The 26,016-nt window shown below is 34.5% G+C and overlaps 2 protein-coding genes and 1 pseudogene across 2 annotated transcripts; all 3 read right to left on the bottom strand.

The window, feature by feature from the left end:
• Nucleotides 5,099–6,426, bottom strand: LOC109344863 (GABA transporter 1-like). Its single transcript, XM_019583594.1, has 2 exons — nucleotides 6,159–6,426; nucleotides 5,099–5,552 (listed from the first exon to the last, which is right to left on the bottom strand). Exons 1-2 carry the CDS (start codon nucleotides 6,360–6,362, stop codon nucleotides 5,172–5,174), a joined length of 585 nt encoding a protein of 194 aa, XP_019439139.1. The 5' UTR covers nucleotides 6,363–6,426; the 3' UTR covers nucleotides 5,099–5,171.
• LOC109346072 (GABA transporter 1-like) lies at nucleotides 11,782–15,671 on the bottom strand. The gene is made up of 7 exons (XM_019585438.1): nucleotides 15,239–15,671; nucleotides 14,519–14,749; nucleotides 13,892–13,989; nucleotides 13,604–13,790; nucleotides 13,377–13,507; nucleotides 12,842–13,075; nucleotides 11,782–12,235 (listed from the first exon to the last, which is right to left on the bottom strand). Exons 1-7 carry the CDS (start codon nucleotides 15,363–15,365, stop codon nucleotides 11,855–11,857), a joined length of 1,389 nt encoding a protein of 462 aa, XP_019440983.1. The 5' UTR covers nucleotides 15,366–15,671; the 3' UTR covers nucleotides 11,782–11,854.
• LOC109344678 overlaps nucleotides 18,765–26,016 on the bottom strand; it is a 9,253-nt pseudogene continuing 2,001 nt past the window's right edge.

The following is a 26,016-nucleotide window of genomic DNA, read 5'->3' as shown; positions in this document are numbered from 1 at the left end:
GACGCATTTCCGGCAAACTTCTCCCTCTTTCTTTCCGTGGCACTTAAGAATTGGCACATGTAGCCAAAGTGGGATTTCGAGAACTGACAATGGTAGTCAGTATTGTGGGTAAAGAATTGGCACTGGTAGCCATATTGTGGGATTTCGAGAACTGACACTGGTAGTCAGTACTGTGGGAAGAGAATTGGCACGGGTAGCCATATTGTGGGTAATTTCGATAATTGGCACTGGTAGCCATATTGTGGTGGGTGTATTCGAGATCGATTCTTACAATGCAGTAAGAATTCGATAACAGAGATCTGGGCTGTTTTATCCTGGGGACGGCGTGGTTGATAGTCTACTTGCACATTTTGGGCAGTGCCACGAAACGTCTTAAAGAGAGCGATCTGGTCGTGACTCAGCCAGTAAGTATTATTTCGTGCCATTTAGAATTGCTGCAAGCTACGGTAACAACAGTTGCTGGACAACAAAGGTAATGTCAAGGCGAATGTTTGTGAGGTAAAGGAGACGACCTACCAATTGTCTCTATAGCATAGGGTCCAAGAATGGAGGAATCTCATCTTGGTGAAGGGATTGGCCTTTGACCATAGGAGTTTGAATTGGCTTATAGTGCAGGAAACCTGTATCAAATAGTAAATCAAGAGTATATTTGCGTTGACAAAAGGTGAAACCTTGTTGGGAGTGAGCAACTTCTAGGCCAAGAAAGTATCTCATAAGACCAAGATGTTTGATCTTAAAAACAATGTGTAAGTAATCTTTAACATGAGCAATTTCAGTGGGATTATTACCAGCAAGGATAAGGTCATCAACATAAATCACAAGAGCAGTAAAACCAGATTTGTTATGCTTAGTAAACAATGAATGATCATGATGTGATTATATATAGCCAAGAGATAATAGAGAAGATGATAGTTTGGCAAACCATTATCTTGATCACATGATGTGATCAAGTGGACTGCATGTTTAACAACATAAGTCTAGAATCATAGGAGTAAATGAGATTGAAATAAGAGAGACCTAGTCACATTAAGGATATGCATATGTTTTCTTTCTACAATAAAGTTTTGCTGGGGAGTCTCAACACATGATATTTGATGAATTATACCAGAAGTAGCATCGAATTTAGGTATCATAAATTCTACTCCATTGTTAGATATAATAATCTTAACATGTTGACTATATTGGACAAGAACAAATTGAACAAAATTTCTTACTATATCCCTTGTATCAGCTTTAGACATCATAAGAAATAATCAAGTATGCCTTGTGAAATCATCCACAATAGTTAGAAAATATTTGTGACCATGAATAGATAGACACTTTAAAAGACCCGAAATATCCATTTGGATGAGTGCAAAAGGTTGAGTATTGGTAGTTGTGCTAATAGGAAAAGGTCTTTTGGATTGTTTTGCAATATGACAAGTATCACAAGCTTTATTCATGTGTAATTTCATATATGGATATTGTGAGCACATTAGTTCAAAAATAGAATGGGAAGGATGGCCCAAACGAAAATGCCACAGATCAAATTCATGAACAGAGTCAGAATTAAAAGTATGTAAAACATGCTTAATAGAAGTAGTTAAATTGTGAAAAATGTATAAGTGATTGGAGACCTCTACAAGTCCAATCATTCTCAAGGTACTTGTATCCTGAATGAGGCAATAATTGTGATCAAATATAACAATGCAATTGGAGCAAGTTGTAAGTTTATGAAGAGATATGAGATTATAAGTAAAACCAAGTATGTGTAAAATATTATAGAAGTGTAATTTGGCAGAGAGAACCACAGTGCCAGAATGTTTGGCTAATACATAGGCACAATTAGGTAGTCTTATAAGTATAGGTGTTATGACATGGTAGGTTTTGTAATTGGACAGATCATTAGTCACATGATATATGGCACTTGTATCAAGTATCCAATAATTTGGAGAATGATGCATACCTGAATGAGGATGGATATCTTCATCAGTTGATGTTTGGTTCACATAATGTGTAGAATTGAAAGTCAAAACAACTTTCTCATCACTTTCTTTTTCTTCATTTATGGTTGAAGCAGTTAGTGTGGTATCATTTTGACATATGCTAGAGTTGATGGCAGGCTCAGTTTGTCTTTGTCTAGGCTTGAAAGTAGGGCGAAACCCATGCTTGAAATAACAAGTCTTAACAATGTGATTTTCTCTCCCACAAAAGGTACAAACCTTAGATCCAGTACCTCTACTATTAGATCTATTTCCAAAGTTGTTATTAGCATAAGACTGTGAATTTCCATTATACATGCCTCTGCCATTGAATTTATTGATGTCTTGTGGTCCTCTTGAGTTGAACCCAGTGCCCTTTTTGTGATGAATTTCTCCATGTTGCCTTTGAGGTAACATTGTTGATAACACTTCTTTGATTCTCAATGATTACTCCATCCAATTGCCTTTCTTACTGTATGGCCAAAGATAATGCCTTGTTTATTGTTGGCAATGGTTCCATTAGTAGGATTTGCGCCTTAATTGTTCCATATTGATCATTAAGACCCTTGAGAAAGCAAATGACATATTCAGATTCTTGATAGTGGTTGATGTTCTTCATAGATTCACATGCACACTTCACATCACAGATACGTGGGATTAGTGGCCTCAAAGCATCTAGTTCCTCTCAAATTATTTTGAGTTCAGTGAAGAAGCTAGAGATACTACGATCTCCTTGCCATATTGAATGAATTTCTTGAAAAAGGTCAGAAGTCCTAAAATAGTCTCCTTGGAGAACCTGTCCTTAAGATATTGCCATAGTACTTGTGCTTCATCTATATAAACCAAACTCTGAGCAATCTGAGGTGATAATGATCTGTTTATCCAAGACACTATCATATTATTGCATCTTTCCCATGCTTCAAAGGTTGGATCGGTTGTACTTGGCATTCTGATAGTGCCATTGACAAATTTGTATTTATTTTTGGATCTGAGAACTCTTCTCATAGCTCTACTCCAAGAATTGTAATTTGTGCCATCAAGGGGAGGAGATACTAGTATGAATTCGAGATTCTCACAAAGATGTAGGTAAAACGAACTTGATGGGTTTTGAGAAGCATCGATCAACTGAAGATTGTTGTTGTTATTTTTTATCTGCATGATGAAGATTAGGGATTTTTATCTTGAAGTGAAGAAGGCGAACTTCAGCTTGAAGAATGAGAAATTTATGGGCCACGATTTGCAAGATTTTGCAAGAAGATGAAGAATGGTTGAACTAAGTGGCTGAATCGTAACATAATGGATACGCAACTTGATGAATGAAAAAATGATAGATGAAATGAAGGGAATGATGGATCTGAGGGGAGATTAGAAAGATGAAAGAATGGTGAGTAAGCAGCAGAGCTCTCAATTTGAGAGCTCTGATACCATATTGGATTTCAACATGGTGAAAAAGATGAAATGATTTTAATGATTGATAATGAATATGTTGATTGATTGATAATGATAAATAACTTGCCTTATATAGTAAAATAAACTAACTAACCTAACTAAAAGAGGAAACTAACCCAACTAACCAACAGAAAAGGAAAAAGGGTAAAGGGGCTTTATATATAACAATAGTCCAATAACCTAATATAAACTCAATATTGCATGAAATGAAAGTATATATATTTAAGAATTTCTAAGTGAAAAGTATAGAAGAGGCATCCTATATGCTTAGGTTTGAAATATTCTATTATAAATCATAAGGATGGTGTTGTTGTTATTGTCATGGTAAGAAAAATCTATAGAAGTTTATTATGGGACCAACATGAATTTTGTTCTATTTCTGTGCCATATATGATTAGAGGTAGTGTGTGGAGTTAGAATCCTCTCCGATATTAGAGAGAAAAATAATAAAAAAACAAAAAAAAAAGTAAAATGTGATGAACTTGTCAAACATAAAACTAGTCTTTCGATTCTTGGAGAGGAACCAAGTTCATTTGTTTGTACCATATGTTTTATAAGTTATTAATTATGCATGCCCTTTATAACTTATGGTGCTGTTTTAATCTATTAATTAATTATCTATTTACGTGGATGAGATTCGGTGCAAAATGTTTATTCATTAAACTTATGTTGTGGTTTCATCAATTTTTGGTCCAGGGGAGAATATTGAAAATAATCTGCTAATTTCTTATTTAATGACCTAAATTAAATTAAGATGATGGTAACTATTCTTTAATCGATAATGATAATCACCATGTAACTCCCCACTAATAAAAATTAACCTCATTTGTTGAATTGATGCTTATTCAAATTATAAAAAAAAAACATTAATTTGGTGTTCTCCATACCCATACCTACACATTTTTAAATCACATTTACTCGGTCAATAATGACATCATTATTGGTGTTTGAAAGAGAAAACAATTTATTTCATTAAATTCAGTGAAGGCATCATGCTCTCCAAAAAAACTTTGGAGATTTAGCTTCATTTAATCTATCTATCACGGCTTTGATTTTCGTAAACTCGCTTTTAAGCTTACAAGTTTAAGTTTTTTATGCATTAAGTCTATGGATATAGACTGAGAGAAGCTTTTTTTATACATGATAATATTCTTTTTAATAAATAAAGGTATAGATAAGTTAAGTTTTAAGTACAAAGGTGCCCTATACTTCAAGAAATCTTATAGATATTGCTTATAAACTAGTTGTCAATAAAATTATTACATCGACAATGAGATCCAACTCACATCCTTATGAAATATGACTTGAATCCTTATCAATTGATGAATTGCATGATCTATTTTAACAATAAAAGATAAGTTTATACCATTGAGATGAAATCGGGAGTATATTTGTTGTCCCACATTTTGTGTCACTCCATGTACCATAGGTTTATGATTGATTAGAAAAATATTTAATAATTAAATTTGAAGTTAAATATATTTTTTCTGATTAATCACATACCCATACCCATACCCATGAAAGTGACACAAAATGTGAAACAGTAGATGTGTACCCTTTGCGAATTGGTTGATGTATTGGAAAATATGAACAATTTTAAAGTAAATTATGAAAAAAGAAGTTATCGTAGTAATTACCTGAATTGCATATTACCATTGAATGTTAATGAGTAAGAAGTCCAAACTATTGAAACAATTAGCTTGATTTGAAATGACTAAAAGAATTGCAACAACAATTTTTTTGTATGTATTGCTATAATTTTTACATATCAGCAAATAAATGATATGTTTTGGCATCAATAACTATTTGTCTAATTGATGCTATTCCTCCTATTACAACCAAAACTGAGGATACTATTGCAATCAATGTGTTCCCCCAAAAGATTATGCTATGTTTTGAAGGCTTGAAAGTCATATTATAGAAAACCATTGGCAAAATGAAATCAAGAGGAATAAATGCAAATGCCCCAAACAAGGACAATAAATCTGCAAAGAATGGCAACATTGCTGCAAAAGTTGTGGCTGCAGCCACTGATAGTGACCGAGATAGTATCCTTGGCACGACATTGCGCATCGAAAATTGCCCCATTTTTGGGTCCCCAAATGTTGTTTCAAATAATTCATTTGTTGGTTGCAGGTAAACCTGTAACATAACAACCAATGTATAGTTTATTCATCCATAAGGTCAAATGCTACATTTGCAAAATGTATGCACTCTTTCTAATAAACTATTTGACTAACTTATATCTTATTTGGTTAATTATAGCTTATTGACTCAATGAAAAGATAAATAGACATTATAGCTTTTGGAAAGCTACTTTGATATAAACTAGTGTTCAAAGATGGCAATAATTGTTTTCTTAATTTTTCACCTAATGATAATTTTTACCACAACCTGGCATGATATTGCATGTTCTCTTAGGCCATTTAACAAAATTTAACTAAGTAGCTACAATTTCACAACTTTTAGCTAGTTTCACAGCTTTCGGCTACAATCTCATTAGTATCTGCTAGTTTTACAGCTTTCGGGTGCAATCTTTTTAGTATCAGCTAGTTTGACTGTTTTTGGCTACAATCTCATTAGTATTAGCTAGTTTGACAACTTTCGGCTACAATCTCATTAGCATAAGCTAGTTTGACAGCTTTCAGCTACAATCGCATTAGTATCAGCAAGTTTTTCCAAACAGACTCTACACCTATGACGTAAAATTGTAAAATTGACAAATATATACCAGGTAGTTGTTCTTACCGCAGTCATTGCCATCACTTGTACAAGGATGAATAAATTAGTAATCAAGAAAAACCATTTGGGCAGCAAAGTCTTTGTCTCTCCAATGAAGTTAGTAAGAATTGTTCCATTGGCTTGATTTCCAAATGCCCAATAACCTGATATGGCAACACAATAAAAGGTACTGGCTATCACTGAATAACAAAGACACAGTCCTTTGAACATTTTGCCCTTTACTGGAGGTGCCAAAGTTGCCTGCAAGTCGCAGAAAAACTAGTAAGTATCTCGTGCATTGCAGAAATATATTTAATTCACTCAAAAAAAATTAAGTCCCACATAGAAGAGTTTGAAAAAACAACTCTCAAAGTCCCACATGGAAGAGTTTTGAAAAAATAAAAAATTAAGCTCCTAAGTCCCACATGGGAGAAATGAGGAACATGAGAAAAATCTCATGTTATAAATAGAGGCTTTCACCCTTCATTTTAACTTGCACCAAGTTGAAGGCGTCTCCTCTCAACTTTTCTTTCTCCCCCCTAATATTCCGCCGACGCATTTCCGGCAAACTTCTCCCTCTTTCTTTCCGTGGCACTTAAGAATTGGCACATGTAGCCAAAGTGGGATTTCGAGAACTGACAATGGTAGTCAGTATTGTGGGTAAAGAATTGGCACTGGTAGCCATATTGTGGGATTTCGAGAACTGACACTGGTAGTCAGTACTGTGGGAAGAGAATTGGCACGGGTAGCCATATTGTGGGTAATTTCGATAATTGGCACTGGTAGCCATATTGTGGTGGGTGTATTCGAGATCGATTCTTACAATGCAGTAAGAATTCGATAACAGAGATCTGGGCTGTTTTATCCTGGGGACGGCGTGGTTGATAGTCTACTTGCACATTTTGGGCAGTGCCACGAAACGTCTTAAAGAGAGCGATCTGGTCGTGACTCAGCCAGTAAGTATTATTTCGTGCCATTTAGAATTGCTGCAAGCTACGGTAACAACAGTTGCTGGACAACAAAGGTAATGTCAAGGCGAATGTTTGTGAGGTAAAGGAGACGACCTACCAATTGTCTCTATAGCATAGGGTCCAAGAATGGAGGAATCTCATCTTGGTGAAGGGATTGGCCTTTGACCATAGGAGTTTGAATTGGCTTATAGTGCAGGAAACCTGTATCAAATAGTAAATCAAGAGTATATTTGCGTTGACAAAAGGTGAAACCTTGTTGGGAGTGAGCAACTTCTAGGCCAAGAAAGTATCTCATAAGACCAAGATGTTTGATCTTAAAAACAATGTGTAAGTAATCTTTAACATGAGCAATTTCAGTGGGATTATTACCAGCAAGGATAAGGTCATCAACATAAATCACAAGAGCAGTAAAACCAGATTTGTTATGCTTAGTAAACAATGAATGATCATGATGTGATTATATATAGCCAAGAGATAATAGAGAAGATGATAGTTTGGCAAACCATTATCTTGATCACATGATGTGATCAAGTGGACTGCATGTTTAACAACATAAGTCTAGAATCATAGGAGTAAATGAGATTGAAATAAGAGAGACCTAGTCACATTAAGGATATGCATATGTTTTCTTTCTACAATAAAGTTTTGCTGGGGAGTCTCAACACATGATATTTGATGAATTATACCAGAAGTAGCATCGAATTTAGGTATCATAAATTCTACTCCATTGTTAGATATAATAATCTTAACATGTTGACTATATTGGACAAGAACAAATTGAACAAAATTTCTTACTATATCCCTTGTATCAGCTTTAGACATCATAAGAAATAATCAAGTATGCCTTGTGAAATCATCCACAATAGTTAGAAAATATTTGTGACCATGAATAGATAGACACTTTAAAAGACCCGAAATATCCATTTGGATGAGTGCAAAAGGTTGAGTATTGGTAGTTGTGCTAATAGGAAAAGGTCTTTTGGATTGTTTTGCAATATGACAAGTATCACAAGCTTTATTCATGTGTAATTTCATATATGGATATTGTGAGCACATTAGTTCAAAAATAGAATGGGAAGGATGGCCCAAACGAAAATGCCACAGATCAAATTCATGAACAGAGTCAGAATTAAAAGTATGTAAAACATGCTTAATAGAAGTAGTTAAATTGTGAAAAATGTATAAGTGATTGGAGACCTCTACAAGTCCAATCATTCTCAAGGTACTTGTATCCTGAATGAGGCAATAATTGTGATCAAATATAACAATGCAATTGGAGCAAGTTGTAAGTTTATGAAGAGATATGAGATTATAAGTAAAACCAAGTATGTGTAAAATATTATAGAAGTGTAATTTGGCAGAGAGAACCACAGTGCCAGAATGTTTGGCTAATACATAGGCACAATTAGGTAGTCTTATAAGTATAGGTGTTATGACATGGTAGGTTTTGTAATTGGACAGATCATTAGTCACATGATATATGGCACTTGTATCAAGTATCCAATAATTTGGAGAATGATGCATACCTGAATGAGGATGGATATCTTCATCAGTTGATGTTTGGTTCACATAATGTGTAGAATTGAAAGTCAAAACAACTTTCTCATCACTTTCTTTTTCTTCATTTATGGTTGAAGCAGTTAGTGTGGTATCATTTTGACATATGCTAGAGTTGATGGCAGGCTCAGTTTGTCTTTGTCTAGGCTTGAAAGTAGGGCGAAACCCATGCTTGAAATAACAAGTCTTAACAATGTGATTTTCTCTCCCACAAAAGGTACAAACCTTAGATCCAGTACCTCTACTATTAGATCTATTTCCAAAGTTGTTATTAGCATAAGACTGTGAATTTCCATTATACATGCCTCTGCCATTGAATTTATTGATGTCTTGTGGTCCTCTTGAGTTGAACCCAGTGCCCTTTTTGTGATGAATTTCTCCATGTTGCCTTTGAGGTAACATTGTTGATAACACTTCTTTGATTCTCAATGATTACTCCATCCAATTGCCTTTCTTACTGTATGGCCAAAGATAATGCCTTGTTTATTGTTGGCAATGGTTCCATTAGTAGGATTTGCGCCTTAATTGTTCCATATTGATCATTAAGACCCTTGAGAAAGCAAATGACATATTCAGATTCTTGATAGTGGTTGATGTTCTTCATAGATTCACATGCACACTTCACATCACAGATACGTGGGATTAGTGGCCTCAAAGCATCTAGTTCCTCTCAAATTATTTTGAGTTCAGTGAAGAAGCTAGAGATACTACGATCTCCTTGCCATATTGAATGAATTTCTTGAAAAAGGTCAGAAGTCCTAAAATAGTCTCCTTGGAGAACCTGTCCTTAAGATATTGCCATAGTACTTGTGCTTCATCTATATAAACCAAACTCTGAGCAATCTGAGGTGATAATGATCTGTTTATCCAAGACACTATCATATTATTGCATCTTTCCCATGCTTCAAAGGTTGGATCGGTTGTACTTGGCATTCTGATAGTGCCATTGACAAATTTGTATTTATTTTTGGATCTGAGAACTCTTCTCATAGCTCTACTCCAAGAATTGTAATTTGTGCCATCAAGGGGAGGAGATACTAGTATGAATTCGAGATTCTCACAAAGATGTAGGTAAAACGAACTTGATGGGTTTTGAGAAGCATCGATCAACTGAAGATTGTTGTTGTTATTTTTTATCTGCATGATGAAGATTAGGGATTTTTATCTTGAAGTGAAGAAGGCGAACTTCAGCTTGAAGAATGAGAAATTTATGGGCCACGATTTGCAAGATTTTGCAAGAAGATGAAGAATGGTTGAACTAAGTGGCTGAATCGTAACATAATGGATACGCAACTTGATGAATGAAAAAATGATAGATGAAATGAAGGGAATGATGGATCTGAGGGGAGATTAGAAAGATGAAAGAATGGTGAGTAAGCAGCAGAGCTCTCAATTTGAGAGCTCTGATACCATATTGGATTTCAACATGGTGAAAAAGATGAAATGATTTTAATGATTGATAATGAATATGTTGATTGATTGATAATGATAAATAACTTGCCTTATATAGTAAAATAAACTAACTAACCTAACTAAAAGAGGAAACTAACCCAACTAACCAACAGAAAAGGAAAAAGGGTAAAGGGGCTTTATATATAACAATAGTCCAATAACCTAATATAAACTCAATATTGCATGAAATGAAAGTATATATATTTAAGAATTTCTAAGTGAAAAGTATAGAAGAGGCATCCTATATGCTTAGGTTTGAAATATTCTATTATAAATCATAAGGATGGTGTTGTTGTTATTGTCATGGTAAGAAAAATCTATAGAAGTTTATTATGGGACCAACATGAATTTTGTTCTATTTCTGTGCCATATATGATTAGAGGTAGTGTGTGGAGTTAGAATCCTCTCCGATATTAGAGAGAAAAATAATAAAAAAACAAAAAAAAAAGTAAAATGTGATGAACTTGTCAAACATAAAACTAGTCTTTCGATTCTTGGAGAGGAACCAAGTTCATTTGTTTGTACCATATGTTTTATAAGTTATTAATTATGCATGCCCTTTATAACTTATGGTGCTGTTTTAATCTATTAATTAATTATCTATTTACGTGGATGAGATTCGGTGCAAAATGTTTATTCATTAAACTTATGTTGTGGTTTCATCAATTTTTGGTCCAGGGGAGAATATTGAAAATAATCTGCTAATTTCTTATTTAATGACCTAAATTAAATTAAGATGATGGTAACTATTCTTTAATCGATAATGATAATCACCATGTAACTCCCCACTAATAAAAATTAACCTCATTTGTTGAATTGATGCTTATTCAAATTATAAAAAAAAAACATTAATTTGGTGTTCTCCATACCCATACCTACACATTTTTAAATCACATTTACTCGGTCAATAATGACATCATTATTGGTGTTTGAAAGAGAAAACAATTTATTTCATTAAATTCAGTGAAGGCATCATGCTCTCCAAAAAAACTTTGGAGATTTAGCTTCATTTAATCTATCTATCACGGCTTTGATTTTCGTAAACTCGCTTTTAAGCTTACAAGTTTAAGTTTTTTATGCATTAAGTCTATGGATATAGACTGAGAGAAGCTTTTTTTATACATGATAATATTCTTTTTAATAAATAAAGGTATAGATAAGTTAAGTTTTAAGTACAAAGGTGCCCTATACTTCAAGAAATCTTATAGATATTGCTTATAAACTAGTTGTCAATAAAATTATTACATCGACAATGAGATCCAACTCACATCCTTATGAAATATGACTTGAATCCTTATCAATTGATGAATTGCATGATCTATTTTAACAATAAAAGATAAGTTTATACCATTGAGATGAAATCGGGAGTATATTTGTTGTCCCACATTTTGTGTCACTCCATGTACCATAGGTTTATGATTGATTAGAAAAATATTTAATAATTAAATTTGAAGTTAAATATATTTTTTCTGATTAATCACATACCCATACCCATACCCATGAAAGTGACACAAAATGTGAAACAGTAGATGTGTACCCTTTGCGAATTGGTTGATGTATTGGAAAATATGAACAATTTTAAAGTAAATTATGAAAAAAGAAGTTATCGTAGTAATTACCTGAATTGCATATTACCATTGAATGTTAATGAGTAAGAAGTCCAAACTATTGAAACAATTAGCTTGATTTGAAATGACTAAAAGAATTGCAACAACAATTTTTTTGTATGTATTGCTATAATTTTTACATATCAGCAAATAAATGATATGTTTTGGCATCAATAACTATTTGTCTAATTGATGCTATTCCTCCTATTACAACCAAAACTGAGGATACTATTGCAATCAATGTGTTCCCCCAAAAGATTATGCTATGTTTTGAAGGCTTGAAAGTCATATTATAGAAAACCATTGGCAAAATGAAATCAAGAGGAATAAATGCAAATGCCCCAAACAAGGACAATAAATCTGCAAAGAATGGCAACATTGCTGCAAAAGTTGTGGCTGCAGCCACTGATAGTGACCGAGATAGTATCCTTGGCACGACATTGCGCATCGAAAATTGCCCCATTTTTGGGTCCCCAAATGTTGTTTCAAATAATTCATTTGTTGGTTGCAGGTAAACCTGTAACATAACAACCAATGTATAGTTTATTCATCCATAAGGTCAAATGCTACATTTGCAAAATGTATGCACTCTTTCTAATAAACTATTTGACTAACTTATATCTTATTTGGTTAATTATAGCTTATTGACTCAATGAAAAGATAAATAGACATTATAGCTTTTGGAAAGCTACTTTGATATAAACTAGTGTTCAAAGATGGCAATAATTGTTTTCTTAATTTTTCACCTAATGATAATTTTTACCACAACCTGGCATGATATTGCATGTTCTCTTAGGCCATTTAACAAAATTTAACTAAGTAGCTACAATTTCACAACTTTTAGCTAGTTTCACAGCTTTCGGCTACAATCTCATTAGTATCTGCTAGTTTTACAGCTTTCGGGTGCAATCTTTTTAGTATCAGCTAGTTTGACTGTTTTTGGCTACAATCTCATTAGTATTAGCTAGTTTGACAACTTTCGGCTACAATCTCATTAGCATAAGCTAGTTTGACAGCTTTCAGCTACAATCGCATTAGTATCAGCAAGTTTTTCCAAACAGACTCTACACCTATGACGTAAAATTGTAAAATTGACAAATATATACCAGGTAGTTGTTCTTACCGCAGTCATTGCCATCACTTGTACAAGGATGAATAAATTAGTAATCAAGAAAAACCATTTGGGCAGCAAAGTCTTTGTCTCTCCAATGAAGTTAGTAAGAATTGTTCCATTGGCTTGATTTCCAAATGCCCAATAACCTGATATGGCAACACAATAAAAGGTACTGGCTATCACTGAATAACAAAGACACAGTCCTTTGAACATTTTGCCCTTTACTGGAGGTGCCAAAGTTGCCTGCAAGTCGCAGAAAAACTAGTAAGTATCTCGTGCATTGCAGAAATATATTTAATTCACTCAAAAAAAATTCATAACATAGATTAAAAGTCATACTTAGTTAAAAGAGAATGTATATTTGAATCATGGAATCGACTCGATTAGCATATTATAGATTTTTTAAGATATTAGCCTGCATGGTGTTAATAAGATGTTTTAATTTTCATCCATGCATTTGTTTTTTTGTGACCATACAAAAAGTTGAAGAATATTTCATGTTAATATATTTGTTCTCTCAAAATGAATAAGATTCTGAACTGGCCTGTATTTCTGGAATGATTCCACTAGCATATGCAGTAGCAATGATTGAAATACCATTGAAAACACCAAAGAGTTGATCTACATGAGAACCTTGCAGAGAATAATGTTTAGGTGGTGCATTCTTTGAATGACCTGTGGTAGAGAATGAGATACAAGCAATGCATCAAGTGGATTACAAGTTTCTGCTTAGGCTTCCAATTCCAGTGTGTTTTTTGTACCTTTTCTTACCGATGTATATCGAACCGATCATGACTAGTGTGGAATAAGTCACAGAAAGAATCAGAGATAGCAAATTAATGTGCCTAAGGGAATGAAAAGATGGAAGTTGAGCCAAAAGTAGTGTTATGATTCCACATATAATGATAAACTGGTACAGCTTCATTGATCCATCCGGGTTGTAGAGCGCGTAAATGAACTGAACAACAGAAAAACAAATGTAGCTTCTCAATGAAACAGTACATTTGGGATGAAAATTTTCATAATCTGTAGTTAGAAATTGATTCTCAGTATTAATACCTTGAGGCTTTTTCCTCCAACAAGAGGACCACCAATTACTGTACCAAAGCATATGAGAAATTGAAGGGGGCCTACATAATATTTGTCCCATCCATGTCCTATCATATAATATATGCTATGAATTAATAACCCTTTTAATCCTCCAACAAAGGGAAAGTAATTAGAAACAACGATAACTTGAAAAAAAAGGAAACTATTAGGGACAAGAAGAATCAAACTATAGGTTCAATACCAACTAAATTAGTATAAAATAAGCACTTTCTGTTAAGAGCATTTTTAGTTGTTAGTGGTTACTTATCCAGAAAAACTAAAAAGCAGCAGCACTTCAAAGTTTCATGTTGGTGATTGCAAGCTGTAGTTTGTAGCTTTTTTCTAAAACAAAAGTACTAATTTTTGATAAAGACAAGCACTCAAGGAAAAGTAACAGTTTCAGCTTCAAAAACATTAGCAACATATTTTGAATTAAAGATGAAACTTTCACATTTCTGATAAGAATTTAGAGAAGTAGAAGAAGGAATATCATGAATAAATGCCAAAAAAGTTAAAACATGATGGTTAAGTGAAAAATGTGACTATTTTTCTTTCTAATTCATATAAGGAAACCAATTAAGGAGGCTAGATATCCACCTAAAATATCTCTAGCCATATCCCTGAATCGAAGCTGGCGATGCCCGAGTTGTGCATGATGTTCTAAGACCATAGATAAAAGGTTATATGAATAGAAAGTGACAAGGCCTGCAAGGGTTAACCAAAGCATTCCTCCACCCCAACCAAGAAGAGTGAATGAGAAAGGAAGAGTTAGAAGCACTGGTCCCACAATAGATGTTGTCAAATGATACCCACAGTGAAACCATGATCCTGCATAACATACACCACCATATACAAAATTGATCAATACCCTTTTCTTACCATAATGGAGTAAGCTCAAAACTCCATGAAAATCACTGATAATCACACAATTCTTGATTGTGTTCATTACATCTCATTAAGAAATATAGAGATGTATAAAATTTAAACAAGCCAAATAATGATTAGTACTTAAGAAATGATCTACAGGGTGCCTCAGCGCAACAGTAAGGCTAATTGCCTTCCGGCCTGAAGGTCATTAGTTCAAATCCTAGAAATAACCTATTCGTTTGCGAGGTGAGGGTAAGAGTAAGACTACGTACATCTACTCTCCTCAGACTCTAATATGTGATAGTCTCATGCACTGGAACCTTTTTTACTTAAGAAATGATGTGTGTAAGACTTTTCTTACTAAGAATTTCTCATGATAGAGGTGTCATATAAACTTAGAACTAAGCTTAGACAAAGTAATATTAAATTCAACAGGTAAAGCATCATGACCTTGAGACTTGAGAACAAATTTCAACCCTGCATCTTCTGGAAGAGTTGAGATTGAGTGGTTTATAGCAAAGCCCTTTACACTGTTACTTCTATACACTTCCCCAGAGTTGTGAGCATTAGTTCCCATCTTTGTTCTTCTGAATTATTTCTGCAAAAGCTTCAATTTTTCTCTGCAGCTAATATTCTAAGTACAAATGTGTACCTTCATCTAATACTTATGATAACAACAATATGTATCTTCTACTATAAACTAAGAAATATGAAAGAATAGATCAGGTTGACATGAATGTTGTAAAAGAGTGGAATTAGTTTAATAGCATAAACATGATTGAAGGTTGTGTTGGTAAAAGAAACACAACTAAACTATCTTGGGCTGATAATTTTGAATGATGAATGTGACAGATATACATGTGTGACAACTTGCTATATGATTAGTTTATTATGGAAGCTTTGAGTTTTATGCAATTATGAGTTTAGATAAGTGACATAGAGCATCAAGGTGGGTAGGTCAATATGAATACTATATTCAATTCAATCAGGTGCATTATTATATAAACATATGCAAAATTCCATATATTTTTGTTAGAAAAAAAATGGCCTCGGACAGCCTGTAGATACCCAAATTTTAACACTCTTTAAGGAGTAATGGAGAGGAGTCCGGGTAGAACCGATTAAGGATCCTCTCCATTAAATACTATTTTTTACAATTAATTTTAAAGATAAAAATATTATTATAAATATAAATATAATGATATAACTGTTATTTCATCTTATTTTTTGCTTTGTTTTATATAATACTTCCCCCTCAAGTCTAGGCTCATTTTAATTCATGACTAAAGTGGTGAGAGTCAGGGGTAATTTCGATAATTTAACAAATATTTTATGTAATTATACTCTTTATGTTGTTCTTAGATAATGTTTGTGAAATGCATTGTATGCATTTATTGGTGACTCTTCCTTTAGTCAAACTCAAGTCATTCATATCCATATTTTTGTATTTTATAAAATTATATTTCATTTTTGGTGTACTAAATTATTCTGATTGTTTTGGATTACAGGTATTTTATTTTAAAAAATTACTCATTGTCTTTACAATTAACCTCTTTTGGGTCATTATAAGAATATAACATTTACAATGAAATTTGCTAATATAAGTTTTATGATATGTTTACTTTCACAACTCACTATTTCTAAACGGATGTTTTAAGAATTTTAAAATAAAAATCAGATGTAACTTTGCTAGAAAAGTAAACTGAAATAATTGCGTGAATATGGATTTTTTCTTAATTTTGTGATTTTCAAAAATTAAAATTTTATTAGAGAGACTTTGAAAGAAATGTGATATATATTATGTCAATTATTTGGAGTTTGAGAATAACCATGATTAGAGCCTAGGGTTAAGTAACATTGATTAGCAACCAATAGTTGAAAACCTACTCTCATCATCAATTTGAATTTGATTTTTTATTTTTATTTTATGAACAATTTCTTTTTATACATCATAAAAAACGAATTTTGCAAGTATGTTGGGTGTGCGGTTATGTTGCAAAAGTTTTGGCACAACTAAAATAATTTCAAAAGTTCATCATATTTTTTTACCTTACCAATTAGTCCTTCAAAAAGAAAAGATCTAAAATGATTCCTCATAGTTTTAAATGTGAGTCAAATTAATCATTTTTCTTTTTTAAAGAAAAGACCTAAAATGATTCCTCATAGAAAAGACCTTACCAGTTGACCTCAAAAATGACTAATTTGACTCACATTTAAAATTTTTTATGATCATCTTAGATCTTTTCTTTTTTGAAGAACTAAACTGGTAAGGTTAAAAAATAAGAAGGAATAAAGTGAATATTTACTCTAATTTCAATTAACACTCTCATATTATTGCCCAATATCATAATTTTTCATCTTTTCCCAATAGTTTGATACATAAGTCATTCAAATAAAAAGATTGGTATGGTATAATTAGGGGTGAGCATAAGCACTATTGAGATGTATTACTCTAAATGTTGGCTGGGTTATTTTTTTGAACCCAGACTTGATCGTAAATCTGAAGCTAACCTAACCCTAAATATCAACGGATCAACCTTTAAACTTGAACCTGACCCTGAATCTAATTAAATATAATGCATACTCATTTTAAATAAAGTATTCTCAATAGTATTTATTATTATGAATATGTAAATTGACATATAAAATGGAATATGTATATATATTATTAATCATGTATATATGATGAAAAAATTAGATAATCAATAATAATATTGACAAAAATGTGAGGTTCCTCTGTACACATTTGAATAGACCGAGTCATGCTTAGTCATACACAGCCTTAAATGTTGACCAGTGTAATCTTTAAACCTGAATCAAGCCCTAAACATGACTCTATTTGTATCATATTATGATCAAACAATACCAGATGAGTAAATAGGGTCAAATCCTGTTCACTAATGGCTACAATATCATTAAGGTTAATTGGGACTCTCCATCTTTCAACTAAGAGCAAGAAGTATTGACCCATGGGCTCCATTGAATATTCAATTAAAGAGCAATCACTATCCCAGACCCACCATCTTTTAGCTAATAAAGAACAATAAGTATTGACCCATAGTTTCTATATTTTAAATAAGGCTTTATCCATACAATCATCTCTTGTTTGATAGTATGAAATTTAGACGAGGATAATAAACAAATAATAATGTAAGAATATTTTTTTATTAGTTTTTTAAAAATATAATTAACCATAAGAAATTCTAAAGATTTTGGAGGCCCCTTCAAAACTTATTCTTCCTTCATCCAACTTCCAAACGAGAGGAAGATTTTCCAAAATTATTCATTTCCCTCCAAAACTACACTTCCAAACAAATTCTAAAGAACAATCACTCTTGTATATGTAGGAATTTAGATACCGTAAATAACATGGAAGTTGGTAGAATATAAAATAAATTTAATTGCCTTGACAAAAATTGTAATACAGTCCGTGAATAACTGATTATAAATTATATATGAGTTTAAATGTGATCCATTTGAATAGATGATATATCAAGATATGAAAAGCTCATGTATGTCTCTTGGTAAAATAGAGTTTAATTTTTTTTGTTAGAATTCGTAGTTTGATGTGTAGATGAGAATTTGAATGAGATTTATGATTTGATTTGGAATTTACTTTATTTGAAATGACAAGTAGAAGATATATTCTCTACTATATATAGAGATAGTAAAATGAAAGAAAATAAATAGACAATTTTTTGGGACAATGTTATATTTTCCTTCAAATTCTTATAACCATAAGAAAATGTCATATATCACTTATAAATCAATTATTAACAAACAAAATATTACTTTGTGGCATGTCACTTCCTTGTAAGTGATAAAGATTTGCAAGACCATCTGGTATAAAGACTCATCTTTCAACATGTCAATACACTTCACTCCAATTTTAGAACATGACCTCTACTCATTTGTGATTTCAAATTAACACATTAAGAAGCTTAGATTTTCAAGAAACCAAACAAAACTAGGAATTTCATGTGCTCTCTACATGCTTCTTCCCTCCATCTTTACTGAGATCACCCTGACTTGGACAATTTATATTGTCCCTATCAACTGCTACACCATCCTCAGTTGGAAAATGGTCCTCTTCTGAAGTGTTCACCCCATTTTTGTCAGGGGTCCTTGATGATAATCCATCATTAGTCATCATACAATGACAATGATTAGTTTCAAACGATTCCATGCTACAATTATGTCGCGAAGCCGGGCTGAAAACGGGTCGCATTAGTTGCTTTTCGCAGGAAATTCGCACAATGATATTCGGCAAACGGGACAAGTTGAATTCTGCAGCAGCCATAAGTCTATGAAGGTCATATGGAATGAGTGTCCACAATTGGGTAGGATTCGTAGTACATGTTGGTCTTGGTACTCTGAGAGGCAGATTGCACATCTGCACATACAACACAATTGAATATCCATCTTCATCAATGATCATTTGACAAAAATCGATACCTAAAGCACCCTCGTGTCGCCACTATTAAGTTCCCGACATCATAAATTCGTAAAAACAAAAGTTGATATATTTATCCTCAAATGGTCTGTTTAAGAGTTGAGTTTTAGAAAGAAAAAAATGAAGGAAAAGCTTCAGAGTCATTTCATAAGTGTATTTCGTGGTCATGAAGCCTTCTTTTTCCCTTTCTCCCCTCCAAAACTCAACTCGCAAATGGTTCTATTTGTGAGTTGGATTTTGAAGGGGAAGGAAAAAAAATGCTTAATAGTCATGAAATATACTTTGATATTGATTCTAGAAAGCCTTTCATTTCTTTCATTTGGCCCCCAAAACTCAACTCGCAAACGAATTACAGGAAGCAATGGGAATCAACCCCTTCCGAAGCAATAGTCCAAAATTTCAACAAGATGAGCAAGGTTGGAACAATGAACAATCATTCTTTCACTCTTCTAGGAGCAAGATGGACAAAAATACTAAATAACAAAACAAAATCCACTGAGATCTTATAAGGTTTGCTTTCGCTATACTTTAGTCCATTCAATCATTGATGTTAAAGTGACCTCTGTTGTCTTTTAATTTTCATTTGTATGGAAGGCTCTATAGAGAAGGTATTTGTGTTGAAAAAACATCAAAGATCTTGTTTGAATAAAAGTCATTAAGGAAGAGGCACATGCAATTTCCAAATTTCAATACCATTTTGGTTGCCTTTAGCAATTGACAAAACAAGTTTGTCACAACTTGGAAAATAGAACAAATCAGTTTCAGAATGTTTGGTTGCAAGTAAAAACAGACATAATCATCCAAATAAAAGGTAAAGTAGTTTAGAAATGGTCCAGATTGGCACATGTTAAAATAAAATAAAGTTCGGAATAATTACTAAAACCGCCAAATACCATTTAGAGATTTGAAACATAGAAATCAGTAGCATTAACATACACAGTAAAAAAGATCAAGGATGGTGAATTTTGTGTTTTGATTAAAAATACCACAAGATAACCAAAAATTAATATTCATCATTATTGGAGTCAATTAATCACAGTTACAAACATAAAGTTAAAAGGCTAAAGTCCTTAAACCTTTTAGAATAACATGCAACTGAAACAACACTTTGCATATGATAATCAACAATTTAACAAACGTGCAACCATTCAAGAGGACAAGAATATTCCCAGTTTTTCATTGACAAATGAACACATTTAAAAAGGGGTGTCCCCTGCACTGAGGCACCCACCAGGTAAGAGGTTTGTGGAAGATAGACGTATTTAGTCTTGTCCTCTTACTCATGCAAGAGTAGAGGTTATTTCTAAGATTCGAATCCAAGGCACTGAAGACAAATCACAAGACAAACAATCTTATTGTTGTGTTAAAGTTCACCTTCCATAAAAAACACATTAGCAAAGAAAATTATAATACTTCAACAACATTTTACAAGAAAAGTTTACTACTTCAATACACTATTTCCATCTCTCTGATTATATGAAATTTGTTTTCTTCTTAATTTCATAAACTTCAAACACAGGTTGAGAAAACAAAATTAAGCAGAGAAATAACATACTGAGTATTTTCTGCATCAGCAAAAAAATTGTCACCGTATTTCTTTGTTGGAAATTTGGCTACAGTTGCACGTTCAAGACCATGGATACTCCGTCCCATCTGAAAATTGTTCAGACTATAAATCAAATGCAAATAAATTGACACATTCATTGGGAGAAAGACAACATTAAATTAACCCTGCAAGGTGTACAAAGAACAAAAAACTATAACCCAACAACACAACTCTAAAATCTGTACCCCAAAAATAAGAACCAAAAGGTCAATTTTTTTTCCTTGATAGACTATAGGCACTCCTAATTGCCTACTCATTAAGCTTTGAGTTGATAAATCCAATACAAATAAAATGATACCTTCTAATGGAAAAGCACTAAAGTTTAATCTCAATAATTTAAATTGGGTACTGTGACGTAAAGTAGCTACAATATTATAGTTATGGTGACCGTTACAACCGCATCACACCATAATTTAGTATTATACCGAATCATAATGATCACATTAAACTACATTTGTACCATATTGAATCACATTAGACTTCATTGAATTCAAAAATATTTTTTAATTATAAAATAATTCACACAACAACACTACGATTCATATCACAATTGTGGCAATGATCATCATTGTAATAACCGTAACCACGATGACTGTATGTCTGATCCTGACATTTTCTAGCCCATTGCGATGCAAAAATGAGGACTTTATCTGTCATAAGAAAATAAGTAAAATTTATATGTCAAAATTGAATGAAAAGCATAAAATGAGTATCCATTATACATTAAAAAAAATTAATTATGTAGAACAATTTATGCTAACCTTTCAACAAAAAAAGGTGTGAGGATGTGACAAACTTTCATTATTAAGATTTGTATTGTTCTTTTGAATGGAATACCTCATAATTCTCCTTTTATTTCATTAACTATAGAAGTGAATGAGCACTTCTATATATAAGAAGTTTGTTGCTTCAAGAGCAAGCAACTAACTATTAACAACTTTTGGAGCCAAATTAACTCATAACAACCTATAGCAAAAAGCTTCTAAGAAGCATCTAGAAACCAAAGGAACAATAAAGGCCTGTGAGAAAAGCTTAATGAGAAAAAGGGCTCAGCCCAAAAGAAGCATGTGCGCCATGGCTCGGTCAAAACTGATGCGCCATGGCCAACCAGAAATGGTGCGCCCATGATGCACTCATGCTAGCAGACACGGTCAGTGCGCCTGAGGCATAGCACCTGGGCATTTCCTGAGGCATGGCGCCTGGGCATTCATGCGCCTCGGTCATGATGCGCCTAGATTCAGAAGACACGGTCGGTGTGCCTCGGTCAGAAAGCTGGATGTGCGCCTCAGGCTGATGCACATTGGGCGATGCACTGTGTTGCTTGAGCTTCTCATTTCTTCGATCATGGATCATAATTCCTCGGTCAACCTTGGTTTTTCCTCGGTCATGTGGTGCTATTGGTCGGTGGATTTTGAGTTTGGCTCTATGAATTTTGACTTTGGCTTGGTTAAGTTGCGTGGGAGTTTCAGCTTGATGAGGTGCACTTGTTGGTGACTTTAATACCCCCCCCGCAAGCTGGAGCGTACATATTAAGTACCCCAAGCTTGGAGAGTAGGTAGCAGAATGGTGTAGGATCCAGAGCTTTAGTCAATATATCAGCAACCTGTTCAAAAGTGGAAATAGGTAGAAGGTGAAACAGTTTTGATTGAAGTCGTTCCCTAACCACATGACAATCAATGTCAATGTGCTTAGTTCTTTCATGAAAAACAGAGTTGGCAGCTATATATCTAGCAGAGTCATTACCACAATATAACAAAGCAGGTTTAATATGGTTTATATGAAAAGCATCAATGAGATATGTCAACCACTGGATTTCACAAGCAGCAGAGGCTAAGGCACGATACTCAGCCTCTAAGGATGATCTTGCCACAGTGTTTTGTTTCTTTGATTTCCAAGAAACAAGGGAATCACCTAAGAAAGCACAGCACCCACTGATAGATTTTCTCAATACATGCTGCCCAGTCAGAGTCACTAAAGACCTTGAATTGTATAGTTGATGTGGTAGGGTAGATGAGGCCTTGGCCAGGATGACCCTTGATGTACCTTAGCACTCTACATAGAGCTTTGTGGTGCATATCAGTGGGGGAGGCCATGAACTGGCTTAGCTGTTGGACAGCAAAACTAATATCGGGTCTGGTGTTTGTTAGGTAGAGGAGCCTTCCTACAAGTCTTCTATAGAGGACAGGATCACTAAAAGCAGGGGAATCATTTTGGCATAGCTTGGTTGTTTTAACAATAGGGGTAGGTACGGGTTTGCAATTGATGAACCCTGTGTCAGCAAGTATGTCAAGGGCATACTTCCTTTGGCATATGCTGATGCCTTGCTTAGACCTCATGATCTCAAGGCCAAGGAAGTATTTCAAGGCACCAAGGTCCTTGATTCTGAACTGCTCGTGCAAGCAGCTCCTCACATGGTCAATTTCATACTTATTGTTTCCAGCTAGGATAAGGTCATCCACATAAACCAGCAAGGCTGTGAATTCATACTGTTTGGCTTTGGTGAACAAGGAGTGGTCATGTTGAGATTGTGTGTATCCTAAACTTTGAAGGCATTCAGATAGTTTTTGATACCATTGTCTCCCTGCTTGCTTCAAGCCATACAGGGATTTTTGTAGCTTGCAAACCTTACTGGTGTCATGGATAACAACACCTTGAGGTATAGTCATGTAGACCTCCTCACTTAGCTCACCATGTAGGAAGGCATTATTTATATCGAGTTGGTGGACAATCCAGTTTTTACAGGAGGCAATGGCAAGTAAAAGTCTAACAGTTGTTAGTTTAACAACTGGAGCAAAAGTCTCAAAGAAGTCAATTCCCTCAGTTTGATTAAAGCCCTTTGCAACTAGCCTAGCCTTGTACCTCTCAATAGTGCCATTAGAGTTGTATTTGATTTTGTAGACCCATTTGCACCCAATGGGGTGCTTACCTGCAGGGAGGTCTACAATGTCCCAGGTTTTATTAACTGCAAGAGCAGTAAGCTCATCTTGCATAGCTTTAATCCATTCACTTGACTTGACTGCTTGGTTGTAGGTTTTAGGCTCTATGTTGGTGGAGATAGCCAAGGTGTGGTCAAATTGAGTGGATAGTATGGAACTGTAGGATCGGACAGAGGACAAGGGATGGCTAACATTCTTTTCTATCTCACTTACGCTCTTGCTAAAGAGGTTGCAGTGGTAGTCTCTTAAGTAAGAAGGTGGGAATCTGCTTCTGGAGGACCTTCTGGTCTCTTGGAATCCAGGATTAATGTCTTCTAGGTGTGTTACTGCCTCACTGGTCTGGTTGTTCTCCTCCTCATGATTTTGGTAGGTGATATCCAAAAATGGGAGGTCAGGGTGATCTCCATCAAGGTGGTCATTATTGGTTTGCTCATCAAGGTGATCCTTATGACTTTGCCTTTTGTAGGGGAAGAGGTGCTCATGAAATATGACATTTCTAGAGAGAAATATCTCTCTGTTCTTTAAGTCATATAGCACAAATCCTTTAGTTCCAGATCTATGGCCAAGGAAGATGCTTCTCCTGGCTCGGGGATCAAGTTTGGTCCTTTGCTGAGTGAGGGTGGAGGCAAAGCATAGGCAACCAAACACCCTTGTTTCAAGGAGGTTTGGTAGTTTGTTATGCAGGAGCTCATAGGGTGTCTTGTGTTGTAGGGATGGGCTAGGCATTCTGTTTATGAGATAGGTGGCTTGCTGGACAGCATAACACCAAAACATCTTGGGCAGGCCAGAGTGAAATAGGATAGTTCTGGTGATGTTGAGGAGGTGCCTATGCTTTCTTTCAACAACTGAGTTTTGTTAGGGGTCTCTACACAAGAGGTTTGGTGTATCAGACCACGTTCTTTGAAGAAAGCAGGGAGTTGGAACTCAACTCCATTGTCACTCCTTATGGCTTTGACTATCTTTCCATATTGTGTTTCAACTAGCTTGACAAAATCCTGCATGAGGCCTCTGGCTTCCCCTTTGGTCTTCATGAGGAAGATCCAAGTGTGCCTAGAGTGATCATCTATAACAGTTAAGAAGTATTTGTGGCCATGTAGGGATGTGTCCCCAATAGGCCCCCATATGTCCATGTGGATAAGGTCAAAAACTTGACTAGACCTGTTGTTGTTACTGAAAAAGGGAGCCTACTCTGTTTGCCATAGTGACAATGTTCACAAACTATAGAGGGATCATGCTTTATGTAAGAGTAATGTTTACAAATGGAGTTCAAAATGTCATTGGAGGGGTGTCCTAGCCTAAAGTGCCACAGATCAAAACAAGGGTCAGTGTGTGCTATATTCACACATCCTTTATTCCTTGTCCATGTGTTCCCTTTGATTACATATAAGTTGTCCTTCATTTCAGCAAGTCCAATCGTCCTCAAGGAAGTCATATCCTTGATACAACATTTCATAGCATCAAAAATTAGTTTGTAATTCATAGATTTTGTTAGTTTCTGGACAGAAATCAGGTTGTACTTAAATTCTGGTACATGTAGAACATCATGCAATATTATTGAGGTTGAGATTATAATAGTTCCTGCAACTTTTGCCAAGGTGGTTGACCCATTTGGCAAGCCAATGATGATGGGTTTAATTGAGTGGTAAGAGGTGAACTCACTCAAATTTGGACAGACATGGTCTGTAGCACCAGTGTCCAAGACCCAAGGAGAGATATTACCTGAGATTTCTTGGTTGTCTTGAGGCTCACTGTCTAGGCAGGTTGGCATGATGCTAAATTGATTTACATTGTGGTTGCTTCCTTCATTTGTCTCAATACAATCCTTCAGCAGGGAGGCTAATTATGCATAATGTTTTGCTCCAAACCTGTAATTCTTGGTTCCTTTAACTTGTGGGTCAAGGCTCTAGGTATTTGTGCTTTGTTGTGCCAAGTCCTCACTGATTGCATTGTTTATCACGTTGCTTGGCTGCCTTGAAGAGTCTTGTTGCCAGTTTGGTGGAAATCCATGCTTGAAGTAGCATGTTTCCACTGTGTGCCTTTCCTTTCCACAGTGAGTGCATACCTTGACATTGTTTGTTTTTGTGAACCTTCCTGATCCTCTGCCCCTGCCTTGAGTAGTGCCTCCTCTAGGTGCTGAGTTTCTTGGTTTCCAAGATTGTGCATTGTCACCAAAAGTGCCTTGATTCCTTGAGTTGTTGAACAAAGCTTTAGAATTAATTGCTCCTGGATCTTG

Source organism: Lupinus angustifolius, chromosome LG04 (assembly GCF_001865875.1).
Source record: "Lupinus angustifolius cultivar Tanjil chromosome LG04, LupAngTanjil_v1.0, whole genome shotgun sequence".
NCBI lineage: Eukaryota > Viridiplantae > Streptophyta > Magnoliopsida > Fabales > Fabaceae > Lupinus > Lupinus angustifolius.
Note: the sequence above shows the minus strand (reverse complement) of the source record. Positions and strands in the feature narration are given on the sequence as shown.